General features: G+C 38.4%; 1 protein-coding gene across 21 annotated transcripts in view; it reads right to left on the minus strand.

Annotated features, from left to right (window-relative positions):
* Positions 1 to 13,342, minus strand: part of Dock9 (dedicator of cytokinesis 9) — a 261,185-nt gene that overhangs the window by 155,663 nt on the left and 92,180 nt on the right. For 5 of the 21 annotated variants that reach the window (XM_063246979.1, XM_063246969.1, XM_063246976.1 and 2 more), the window contains exon 1: positions 4,578 to 4,872. The exons of 14 other annotated variants lie outside the window; for them this stretch is intronic. In XM_063246979.1, coding sequence (XP_063103049.1) covers positions 4,578 to 4,703 — 126 coding nt within the window. In that variant the 5' untranslated portion in view covers positions 4,704 to 4,872. Of the gene's footprint in view, positions 1 to 4,577; positions 4,874 to 13,342 lie in introns of those variants that run through there. 2 more of the 21 variants (XM_063246964.1, XM_063246981.1) reach the window with 2 other exon arrangements.

Genomic DNA, 13,342 nt, shown 5'->3' on the forward strand with positions numbered 1-13,342 from the left:
TGCTCCTGGGTTCACGCTCTAACATCACCACACATAAAAAAGGGGAAAATGAATGTACCCCTTTGTTCTGGTTAGGCAGAGGGCCTCTACATCCTGATCACACTATCCAGTAAGTTTGGCAATTCTCAAGACTTATAAATGGTAGTGAAGTGAACTAACAAATGGACAAATGAAGAAGAAATAGAAGGAGCATAATAGTGAAGGCTTGTGGCTCTGAATAAGTAAAATTTCCTGATTGTGTCACCTGGTTATGTCACTAACTAAAGCTGGTAGGAAATTCTTTCTTATATCTCTTAATACTTTAAAAATATAATCCTAGCACTTGAGAGGCTAAGGCAGAGGGATCACTGTGAGTTCAAGATGAGCTTGAACTGTGTAGTGAAACTCTATCTCAAAATACAATAAAATACTTACTAAACATCAACACAGTATCATTAATTTTTCCTATAGCAGTTTATATGGATTTAGGGAAACTAATAGGGCAGAAAAGCTTTCTGCGTGTAATTTAACCCAGTCACAGTAATCTAAGCTGCACAGGATATTAAAAACAAGATCATTAGTCACAAGCTTAAACTTGAGCTTTTGCTGCTTGTTTAGTGAACTGTCTCTAGAACAAACAGACTGCAGAGAGAGAAAAGGTGTTCCAGTCTCATTCCTTCTCTGCCTTTGGAATACAGGAGTCCCAGGTAATGTACTGACACGCCACTAGAAACCAAGTCCTTTCTGGTCCTCTCTCTACTGGGCACATATGCTATTATCTCACATGGCTATTTCACTAGAACAAGCACATGTTCATGCAATACTCAAGTTTTGGATTTTTTTTTTTTAACATTTACGGATCCCAGAAAAAAAATCGGAAAAATCCAAACACTCAGAAAAAATAATTTTCTTAAAATATCGAATGAGGGGGTTGGGGATTTAGCTCAGCGGCATAAGCACCTGCCTTGCAAGTAGGCAGTCTTGAGTTCAATCCCCGGTACTGATAAAAAGGAAAAAGACAAAAAAAAAAAAAAAAAATCTAATGAGTAAGCCCTACATGTTCAGCTCTTCTCCTTTCTTGTCTTTCAAACTTCAAAATCCCATAATAATACTTATGCTGAAGCCCTTACCTGCCTGACAAAACCAAAGGGGCCACATAAAATGACCTAGAGCCCAGACCATGTGTGTGTGTGTGCGTGTGTGTGTATGTGTTTTATTGGAGACTGAACCCAGGACCTTTACAATGAGCTACATCCCCAGCACTACTACCACCCTTTTAAATGTACTTATTCATTTTATTTTATTTTGAGTCAGGGTCTCATTAGTCACTAAGTTTCCTAGGCTGGGACTGAACTTGTGATCCTCCAGTCTTAACCTCCCAGACACAGCATGTGCCACAGAACCCAGGTCTTGACTCTAAGGTCACACCCTTTTCTCTACATGGCTGGGTAATAATGATTACAATAAATTATTTCCAGGAATTCTTTTAGAGTTTAGGGGACCAAAAATAGATATTCAGAAAAGGTAAGACAAGGTAACCAACACACTAACATCAAGAATATCCTGACAAAAAAAAAAAAGTTAGGGGCTGGGAATTTAGCTCAGCGGCATAAGTGCCTGCCTTGCAAGCAGGCAGTCGTGAGTTCGATCCCTGGTACCGATAAAAAGGAAAAAGACAAAAAAAAAAAAAAAAAAAAAAAGAATATCCTGATTGTTCCCCTGTTAGTCATCCACAGACTACAGTCATTTTTCAATGGGTTTGGCAGGAAGTCTAGATAGGAATGGGGAAGTTGCACCATGCACTTCCTCTACTATTTACTGTCATAATGCAGGGACAAGAGTCACCTACACAGGTGTCTGTAAATTGAATCCTGTCACCTCTGAAACTTTATAATGTACAAATCAGACTTTTCTTAAAAACCCTGACTTTGCTAACCTTGAACAAGCTAGTGCTAAGGGAAACCTTAAACACTGCTCTAGTAGAATGAAAAGAAACAATATTTCTAAATATATCCTAGTAGAAAGTCTAGAAAACAAGTACTGCTTCTAGCTTGCATAAGTGCTTTAAGGTATATTTTCCAGTACATTTACTATACCATTCTTACTAACTGCAAAGTCAATAACAGAAGGAATAATCAGCAAATTATGCTGGAAACATAAAATGGAATACTATAGAGTCATTAGAAAATTATCTTTAAAAATGTAGTACCCTTCAGGCCCTCTCATGTTTATTTTAAAAGAATAAAAAGAGTCTATAAATAAAACTAATAGCTTAAAACCATATATGGTAAAAAAAAAAAAGAACCATATATAACAAAGAGATGTTTTCATGTGTTCTAGAAGAAAACTTATACAGAAAATTTGTTGCACTCATACATTTTCCAAAAGCACACACATACATACTTTACTTTTTTCTATACACTAAAGTCTGGAAATACATGAAACAAATTATTAATAACAGTCACCTTTGGATAATAAAGATGAGTATTTTTTCTTCCACTTTTGCACAGTTTACATTTATTACATAATTTTTCCTTTCTACACTATGTACTGACTTCTTCCAAAGCCTGTGTGCATAACTAAATTTTTTTCCTTTCTACATTATGTATTGACTTCTTCCAAAGTCTATGTGCATAACTAAAACCAGCAAAACTTGATTTTAAAATGCTTATCCTTGAGTAAAGTATAGTACCTTCATTTAAACATCTCTCTGTATAACTACTTAAATTATAGACTTAGAGATTTTCACTAAGCATGTGGGCCAAGGATACTACACTAATGAATAACAGCACTTCAACAGACAGATCTCATGGCTGTGGTTGCATACTTTAATGAGAAACAAGGAGCATTCCCAGCACTGTTTTGAATTCTCACGGTTGTGAGCAACCATATCACAGATAAGGACATCTACCATAGGCAGAGTCCTTGCTTAAATATCCTGGCTTCCCTCACCTGGTATCAGCCCTCTTATTTACCTAACTTTGCCGAAGAAAAGAAATACTGGTGGAGAAAAAGGTTTTGCTCTATCACTGCTTTCTTACCTCTCCCTCTCACCTCTCTGCAGATGCGGAGTGTAGCGCTCCACACTAGGCCTGAGCCTTGAGGAGTGGTCACACCAAGTAGAGCTGTTGTAGCCTAGTCTATGCTGTGGAAAGGCCCTCCTGGTGGAACTATCTGCAGTGACTTACACAAATAACTAAAACATAAGCAGCAAGATGTTTTCAGTACTAGAGAAAGAAGTAAAAACCATTTTAAGAAGCTTATGTAACTTAAAAAAATTACTAGTATATTTAATCTTCTAAACAAATATTCCTACACATCTGGTAATTACTGAGAAAAGATTTTTAAGAATATTCACAAGAGAGCCAAAACCACATAACTTGCTCCAAGAAAGCATGAACTACCATCTACTATAAGCAGTTAAATCTACGCAGCATGCAAGTGGCTCAAATGACCCAATAGATAAATGAGCTATTAGACTAGCAGAAACGAATCTGCTATAATAAAGAACAATTCCAAACAACATATACCAGAGAGGGGAAAAAAAAAATGAAACACCTAAGATGAAAATCTGCAGTGAAAAAGACCATATTTTATTGACTTTCTCAGTTTAAGGTCAGCAGTATAGCTCTGAAGGTAATACAGTGTAAGACAATCTCATATGTCACAAAGGAAAACAACCAAGTTCAAATTAAATCTGTTATAGGAAACTTTCAGTTCAGATTCCAATAAACATTAATTGAAAATTAAGGAAATCAGTAAGCAAACATTTTATAGCAACAGTAACTAAACCTCCATGTCAAAAGCACACACACTATATAAAAGCACTGAGTACTGGTTTAACAATCCCTTTAACAGATCATCTGAAAGGCTCAATTGTCTCTTCCACAGTGCATGTTGGTGGTTTCTGCAGCTTGCTTAAAAATTATGTGCCTTTATTGTGTTAAAGAAATTCCGAGAGAGAAGCACAACCTACTCATTGATGATAATAACAACACAACCATTTTTCACATTCTTCCCTTACCAAGTTCACCAAAACACTTGACTTTATCCAAACTGCTGAGAGCTTAGCTAATGTTAAGAACATAAAAGTTTTCTATCAGTTTCCTCACAGTTTAGGTTCTTTTCTACTTTTTTTCAAAACAAGTCTGCTAAAATGTGTGAGTGAGAACACATTTAATTAAAATGGTTATGTTCTTTGAAACCCCCTCTGGGCACCTGTCTTATTTTCTCAGTAACATACGTAATGTTAAAACAGGTTTTAATTTTGCAAAGCATATCCTTTTTCAACCCTACAGTTGCAATTAAAAAGTGATTCCCTGGGTTAACATTTGGAAAATACTAAAGTTGGGTCATAGTTGAAAAACATATAGATGATCTATACAAAAAAGCCTCCTGACAGTTTCCTCATGAAGAAGGATCAAAGCAGAACCCAAGTCAATTTACGAGAGTGAGAGAGAGAGAGAGAGAGAGAGAAACAGAGAGAGACAGAGAGAGTGAGTTTTAAAGTCATATGCAAGAGGTAATCAACATCACACACACATAGCAACAATCCTGCAAGGAGAAGCTACAGCAATGCTTTGGACAAATCCTCTTACCAGCACCAGGCTGGGGCTCTCGGTTTCCACTTCTCCCTGAGTTGCATCTTTGTATTGTAGGGGAGACTCGATCACCAGCTCCTTTTTGACACTTCTACTGCTTGTCCTGCATTTATCAGCCTGCATTCTCAGCTGGAAACACAAGTCAGAAACTCTGCAAAGGGGGCAGCTGCAAGTCCCTGGCTGTGCAAAGCACACGCATGCCAGTGGTCCGAGGAGGGAAAAAGAAACTGGCTTCCCAGGTGCAAGGGGTCAGCTGTGCTGGCGGGGTCTACAGAGCCTGTGGAGTGGGAAGGCATGACAGCCAAGGCCAGCCTCCAGGGGTGTTACTACTGCTCGGAAAATGGGAGGATCCCGCTTGCGGGCCAAAGGAAAACAAACCCCAAACTGAACAATACACAGTGTACTGCCTCTCCGATAAATACCGGTCTTATTGTGTCTGTTCCACACAGCCTTAGCCAAATCAAGCCGAATCCAAATAGTGCAGGGTTTAAAAGAAAACTAGTCACAGTCACATCCTTCACAAATATTTCCAACCTGAAGCTTGCAAAGCTTAAGAGCTAGCTAGGCTGTCTGCCTGCTCTAAAAGTCTTATAGTTTCAGAATGCTTTCATGTGTTATGGCTAAACACCACATGCTTGGCTGATGATCAAAGCAGGAATGAGCAGCAAGGATGTTCTCACGAGGTACAGGAGTAGGAAAAGTTTTCTCCCCACATGCAAAACAATGTATCTGCTAGTTTAAGCCAGAAAGATGATATCATGATTAACAAGTCAGTATTCTGTTTAATAAAAACATTTACAATAATGTTTTTAAGCAGAATATTTCTTTAAATACAGCAACACATATGTGGATACCAGGGAGTAATATGCCTAAGTAGTAAGTACTGAGAGGATCACAATGAAAGTACGAAGGCAGAATGGCTCTCCCTTCAGGAAACCTAGCAGCCAGCTGGAAAAGCAAATGAAAAAATAATCATAAATAATAATTAACAGAATTAATAGATATAGTATACTCAAAAGCACAGGGAAGTCACTGAGTCACCATCTCATAGTTCAATGGTGATAGCACCCAGAATGTTTCTCCTAAAGATTGCTGCTCTTATCATTTCCCCATATCAATGATAAAGCAATGGCTTGGTTTGGTTTGGTTTGGTTTGGTTTGGTTTGGTTTTTTCCTTTCAGAAATCATCCTCCTAGAAAGTTAAAGCACAAGTACTAAGGAAACTATTAAACAGTTACATGAAAAATGAGTACTAAAAATAGGATTAAATATTACTCTGTACTTTCGGAGATGCTACAGAACTTTTTCCACTAATTCTCCTGATTTTCTTAAAATGAGGAAGCCCTTAGTAATAATAGATAACAAACAGCAGGAGTAGTAAGTAATGAATACAGTTGTTACACAGCAACAACAGGTAACACAGGTGCACTACATCCAAAAAAATATATCATCTAGAATATAAAATATAGGTACAAGTTTCCTACTTTGTAGGCAATGTAACCAGAGCTGTGAGGGCTCAAGGAGAGGCTGTGCAAGAGCTCAAAGGCCACTCTATGCCCACTAGACGCTTCTCTCCCACCAGCACCTGCTTGGGCCACTTTATTTCAAATTGAATCTCTATCACTTAAATATCAGCATTTTCTGCACATGGGTATTTATGATGTAATGAATCACAAAAGATCAATGAGTCCTTTTTTTTATTAAATCAGTGACTTTTATAATCTCTTTAAACACTTAATTCCTAATCTTTGAGGGTAAATATAGATTCTCTCTCCCACTGAAGCTGCACTCCAAAATAATATGACATATGAGTTTTAAAAATCTGTCTTTGTAAACTTACAACAGGACATAAAAACAACAGCAATGGCTGTCAATTATATATGGATAGAAATGAAATCACTCTTAAATCTAAACTTAGAAATGTCCATCCTAGATGTCAGGGAGATTTAAAAAAAAAAAAAAAAAATGGTGCCACAAGCCTGAAAAGCCAAACTGAGTGAACCTCAGTAAAGCATGGCACAACCAAGTCCAAAACCTGTCTTCAGTGGCTCCAAAAGTTCTAAATAGCCCAGATCTTCCTTACATCTCCATCATTAGTAAGCTTCCAGGGTTTCTGAACTTAAGGACAGAAATGCTGTCCTATTTGTTGAGTATGGTATTCTTTAAGGAATCAAGAAGAACTGAAAAGTCTATTTATTTGACTACCATCGTACTCATTGTATCCCAAATCCGATTCTAACCCTGCACAGGCACTATTTTTTTTTAATCCACACGACATTATGTAATATGGTTTTCCCCATATAACAGAGTAGGCAACCGATACCCAGGGGTTTAAATACAGTCAGAAGGCTACATGGCGAACAGTGGGAACAACGCTCCAGTATACACACTCATAAACTTGACGGTGTGTTGAGCAAGGAGTTTATTCCAACTGTTCAGTAAGGATTCCCCAGCCAGTAATTACTAATAACCACAGCACCTGGTTTTAATCCAATCAAGAGGCTCTGGTAAAGAGGTAAAAAGGTCTTTGTCCTTAAGTACCTGAGACAAAAGTTGTTCATTTAACAGTAAATATTGTTTGTCACTGTTGCTGTTGTTGTTCCAAATTGGAAAAAAAAAGAAGTCAATCCAAAAAGTCCTTGGTTCAAGCCCACGTCTCAGGCACATCTCACGCAGGCACGCACGCCCCGATGTTCTTCCCACTTTGCTACTTAATGATGACAGCTGTCTTCAAATATTCATCTGGAACTTAACATGCTCATGCCACGCATAAGCCAAGCACATTCTTTAAGTTTTTCTGTTTTCCAAAAATGTTAGCAATGACTTCATATTTCTTTTGTAGTTTAGAATTTTAAAAACCCTTTAATTAGGTTTGAAGTCTATAACACCTGTAACTCTCTAGCTACTCAGGATAATACTTTGTATCATCAAATGGAGAACAAAACACCAAGTTGAATAATATGTAAATTTTTTAAATGTTGAAGGCGGACTGCTTAATGTACTGGACAAAGATCTCAACATGTTTATTGGAAACAGCAGCAAAATTTACAGCTGTTCTACCTCACACCAGAACATTACACTCATATTCCACTTGAAGGAAAGCAATTTTGAGAGAAAGCAGTCCTGTAGTCTTCAATTTGACCCAAATTATAAAGGAAGGAAATCTGGGGGCTTACAGGAACAGAGACAGTATTTTCAGCTGTCCCTCGAGCTACTTTCTCAGGATATTTGAAGCATCAGTGTTTTATACCACTTGTTTAACACAGATTGAGATTTTAGAAATCTGACCATAAAAGATAGCTGCACAGTACAGAATTCAACTTTAGATCCCAAACCTTCAAATAGGATGTGGTTTCTCTAAAAGGCTCATGAAGTTGAGTCTAAGAGGATGACATCTGGTCAGCACAGCCACCAGAGGAAATGCCATTTCAGAAGGGCAGGAAATAGATGGCCACGTTTTTCTTTACACCTTTTTAAAGAACAAAGTACATGTTGGCTGTCTGGAGTCAAACTCCACAAACATCACTGAGCCCCTACTATCTGCTACTTTCAGACTGATTTGCTTCATTCCTAAAATAACAAATGAGTCAGGAACATGAAAGCAGCCACATAGAAAGAGAACATCAGTGGGTAAGGGACTCAGACAGCAAGATGGTAAACAGAACTACAGCAGAGCAGAGGAAAACAAAGAGATGGCAGATATGTGGGGGCAATTTCTAGGGGGACGAGGAGGAGTCATGTCAAAACCCATGCAGTCCTCTCAGAAGAATCAATCTAATGAACAAACCATTCTGCCAAAACATCTGAGGCTCACCTCAATTATGTTTATCATTAAAAGATTTAATAAAATAATCACGACGATGTAATTCATATTATCATTCACTCTATAGTGTTTTCTAGCCTGGAACTGAAGGCTGAACTAGTGGGAAAGGTGGTCCATAAGAGCTCTCTAAAACTACCTACAAAACAGTGTGTGAGAGTGAGTGTGTGTGTGTGTGTGTGTGTGTGTGAGAGAGAGAGAGAGAGAGAGAGAGAGACAGAGAGAGAGAGAGAGAGAGATGGAGAGACGGAGAGAAAGAGAAAGAGACAGAGACAGAGACAGAGAGACAGGGAGAGACAGAGAGAAGGCAGATTGATTTCTGAATGGAGGTCCATGGAGCTCACTGAGACGGCTGACAAATGACTCATAGAAAAGCTTCCAACCGCACAGTAAAGAAACAGGTCTAGGGCTGGTGATATAGCTCAGCAGTATAAGTGCCTGCCTGGCAAGCAAAAGGTCTCGATTTCAAGTCCCAGTACCAGAAAGAAAGACACAAAGACAGAAGCAAGTCTGCTGAGATGAGCTGCAGAGTCAAACAAAGTTTAAGAGCACAAAACTCCTCACCTGCTAAGTAAAAATTCTATTTAAGGATAACAGCAATATAAACATTATTAGATAGCAATCATCAGCATCAGTGTGTGTATAGTCTAACAGAGGTATCCTGGTACTTGTCCTTAACTGGTTCCAGAGGCACAAGTACGACACACACCAAACAAGCTGTTTTTGCTGGGAAAGGTATCAAATCACAAGGTAACTGACAAGTATGGCTAGTATTCATGATCGTTGAGTACCTGTACAAAATTTTTCCATCAAAATTTGTAGGGCATCAAATTCTATGAATTTCAAAAGAACGCACTCAGCAGGTTTCAAAGCAACCTAGTAACAAGGTATGACTGAATTTGTTTCCTGATGGCTATTTTGCAAATGGGTCATATGAATCCTAATGATAAGTGAACAAATTAATGCTATTAAGAGACTATTTGAAATATTACATGTGCATAAGATTTTAAAAATGTGACAACTAATTATTCCTGGTATATGGGACAAATTTTTATGTTGTATTTTCACAATCTTTTACATTTTACAAGTTTTCTTCAAAAGCACCTATCACTTTGAAATAAATGAATGAGCTGAATTATACTGTAGTTCCATCCCCACTATGCCACTCAATAGTTTTGTGACTTTTTTTAGAAAAGTCTTTTCACCTATCTGGGTCCCATAAACTTCATCTCTATGTTATAAAATAAAGGAGTTACACCAAACAATCTTTTGAGCTATACAGAGCTCAAAAGATCAACTATTAGAATTTTCCTTATTGGTAATATTTGGGGGAAGCAAACTACCAAGTGGGAAGTTAAACATTTAAAAATCTCCTTGCCATACGACACACAAGACTGAAATTCCAGTGTGTTTCTAAACATGTCAGATTTTCATTTCCAACAGAGGAGGGAAAGAGCCAAGAGGCTACAGAAGATGTGCTATCTGTGAAGAAGGGTTACTGGGGAGGCCAGCTGCCCACCTAAGGGTCTCAAGAAGCTAATGTGCTAAAGCCCTGAACACTTTCAAGATGTGGAAGCTCAGACAAGGAGAGACCCACGGACACTGGATGTGTTCCTGTGTAGGCTTTGCCTACAGCATAGGAATGTTTAGAAGACTTCTCAGTAAAAACAGCCCCTCCTCAACTTGGAGGTACTCCTTCCCTTTATCTGCTTTCACTTTTCCTTAGGCTCCTGTCACCATCTGGCATTTTATGTTCTACTTTTCTTATTTGTTTAATGCCAGTCTGCCTCTTCCCCCAAAAAAGAAGTTCTGTGGGGGGGATGTTTGTCTGCTCTATCACTGCTCTATCTTCAAGTCCTCAACCAGGGTTGAGACAGGAGACAGGCTTAGGCTGGCTGGGAAGAGAGACACAGCGGATCCCAGGACCTACACAGCTCCATCTCCTGGGACCTGTAAGTGGAAGTTCTCCAGGATTCCCTCAAGTCATGGATGGCACAAGAGACAGAACACCACGAGGATCTCACTATGGTAACACTTCACAGGAGTAGCCCACTCTATCTTCTAGACCAGGGTGAAATTTTCTTATGGCTGTTTTGCTTCGCCCAAGCTTGCTCTGCAGAGCCAGTCTTTTCCTTAACCTTTTTCACCTCTTGCTTTTCAAATACACTTTTGGCATGTCTCATTCAGTTTTTTATTCAAAGCAAGAGGGATCTGGAGTAAGTTTAACTGGCAAGCCATTTCTAAAAGATCTACCCATAACAGGGTAGGCACTCCAAAACCATTTATCAACTGAATTTACTTAAGGCTCAGAATCCCCTTGCTCTGGAAGATAAAGTTCAGGACACCAAGGGGTTTTATTCTGTTAACTGTCAATTTATTTTGATAGTGATAATGACAATTTGGCCAGAAGTGTCAATCATTAATTTTAGAGGTGAAAATTTACAAAGCCAAGGAAAACATAGTGTGCCTGGGATTTTTTCAAGAAACTAACGTAAAACCCTGCTTCTACCATGTTAAGCGTTATCTGCCCATGTTCTGTGTTGCTCTGAGCACTGGAAAAGGAGGACAGGAAACTTTGTCCTGGAGTGCCTGGCACAGTACTGTACACACAGCAGGCAATGCCCAGAAGTTTGCTTACAGGGTAAATGATGAATCTGTCTCATCCTGATCTGACCTAGCAGAGATGCAAACCTAATAGGAAGGAGTTCACAGGAGCAAAAATTTTCTAACTTTCCTCACAAATCGCAAATGTTGAGGTTAATGGTTAGAGAATGTATTCCTAAAAAAACAATCAAAAACTCTTTAAAGTATTTACTTTTTCCTAAATAAAAGGCTTCATTCGTATATAACTGGAAGGCAAGTAAATGTTCCATTCTTTCACTTCTCCTCAAATCCACGCCACCTCACTCAGTGCTCATAAAAATATATAAATAAGCACCCTAATGAAAAACACAAATTACCACCCTCCAAGTTTATTGGTTTGTAAAATCTCTATTTGCATCTGTTAAATTTACCTAAGGCAAGTTCCACTTGTTTACAAAGAACTGGTAGATCATCTTAATTTATAGATGACAGGAATAGAGAGAGCTGGCAGGGGTCACATGGCTCTGATTAAGCCCAGAAGGCACGGGTAACTGATTATGACAATGAGTTATCAAACAGTAGGAAGAAAGAAGACAAGCCTCCAGAGACACCTAGAAGGCTACAAGGGGAAAGTCCACATGTGGAAGCTGCAAATGTGATCTCAGCATTTCCCTGAAGCACTTCCGATTCAATTTAGCTTGCACTGATAGGGCAATGATCCTATGCAGTAATGCCAAGTCCTTAACAATCACTGGGAAGTCCCAACATTTAAAAATCAGTAGGCTATGTCCCTTCCATAAGATAATAGCATCAGCAGCAAACATGATGCATCCCATGCTGATGCTTAATGAAGGCTTCTCATTTCCTTCTCATTGTAACTGGCTTCCTATGTGAACCTGTGAGACTGCCAAGGAATAGAAAACACAGCTGGTTTCACTCAACAAATTTCTTCACTGCAAGGCTGCAAATAAAGGTGACAAGAGTTGAAGAGTTTATTGTTACATCTATTACATTCCTTAAAAAAATTTCCTAAGTCATTAAAGTCCTTGATTTTAAGCATTTTTTCACCCCAAAAAGATCAATGAAAATGTGAGTTGATGGATATATTAGCTAAATTTAATTATCTCACAAAGTAAATGTACCAAAACATCACATTGTATACCATAAATATACACAATTATTATTTGTCAATAAAATAAATTTTAAGCAGGCACAGTGGTGCATGATTGTAATCCTAGCACTGATGGAGGCCAAGGCAAGAGAATCTTAAAAATCTGAGTCCAGCCTGGGCAATTTAGGAAAGATTGTGTCTAGAAAAACTTAGCTAGGAATGTAGTTCAGCAGTAGAATATCACTATGTATTGATCCCCAGTAGTGAAACTAAATAAATAAAATTTAACTAATTATACATGGGTATCCAGGCATGGTGGCACATGCCTGCATTTCTAGCTCTTGGGAGGATGATGCAGGAAGATCATGTTCAAGGCCAACGTGGGCTACAAAATGAGTTCAAGGCCAACCTGAACCACATAGCAAAACTGTGTCTCAAAAAAAAAACAAAACAAGAACGATACATATTACAGAATGGGCTTCATCCTCCCCTGCTCACACAAGAGAAAAAAAAAAAAACTCTTCAGAAAAAATGTGCTTTAAAAAAGACAGATAATCAGTCAGACTCTGAAAAATCCACCAAGATGGACGACATCTAAAAGCCCTCTGCGTGTCAATAGTCCCAACACTCTGGAAGGCAGAGGCAGGAGGTTCACAATTTTGAGCAGAGTCAGGGAAACTTCTGGGCAACCCAGCCTCTCAGAGAGATGTCTCAAAATAAAACAGGCTGGGGACACCTCAGAGCAAAGGCCCTGGGTTTAATCCCAGTGCCATCAGCAAGTTAATACAAAATAAATAGGGCTGTCAATGTTACCCAAGGCATTTGGTAACTTTCCAGACACATTCTTCCATTTATGTTTTGCTAAGACCTAAAGCAGGAGGCCAATACATACTTATTACAACCATGGCGGAAGTGAACAAAGAAGAAATTCACCAAACCCCCCAGGCACTTGGCAAGCATTTATTTAACTTAGTCCAATACAACTCTTGCAATGTGAGTCTGTTTACAGAAACTAGTACTCTCCTAAATTAAATAGTCTACCCTAAGTCCACATGGTTCTATGCTTCAGAGGTATGTTCCAAAATTAATTCTAAAAGCTGGTTAGTTAAATAGATGGAATTTTTAAAGTCTTATTTCAAATACAATTTTGTCTCTTTTTGAGCAAATGTAAGCTCAGGGGAGCAATAAGGAATATCAGAGAATTTTCTAACGCCTAAAAATATTAGAAGGTAACAGGGTATAAAACTA

Source organism: Cavia porcellus, unplaced genomic scaffold, assembly GCF_034190915.1.
Source record: "Cavia porcellus strain 051 isolate PalLab524CR breed Dunkin Hartley unplaced genomic scaffold, mCavPor4.1 scaffold_4, whole genome shotgun sequence".
NCBI lineage: Eukaryota > Metazoa > Chordata > Mammalia > Rodentia > Caviidae > Cavia > Cavia porcellus.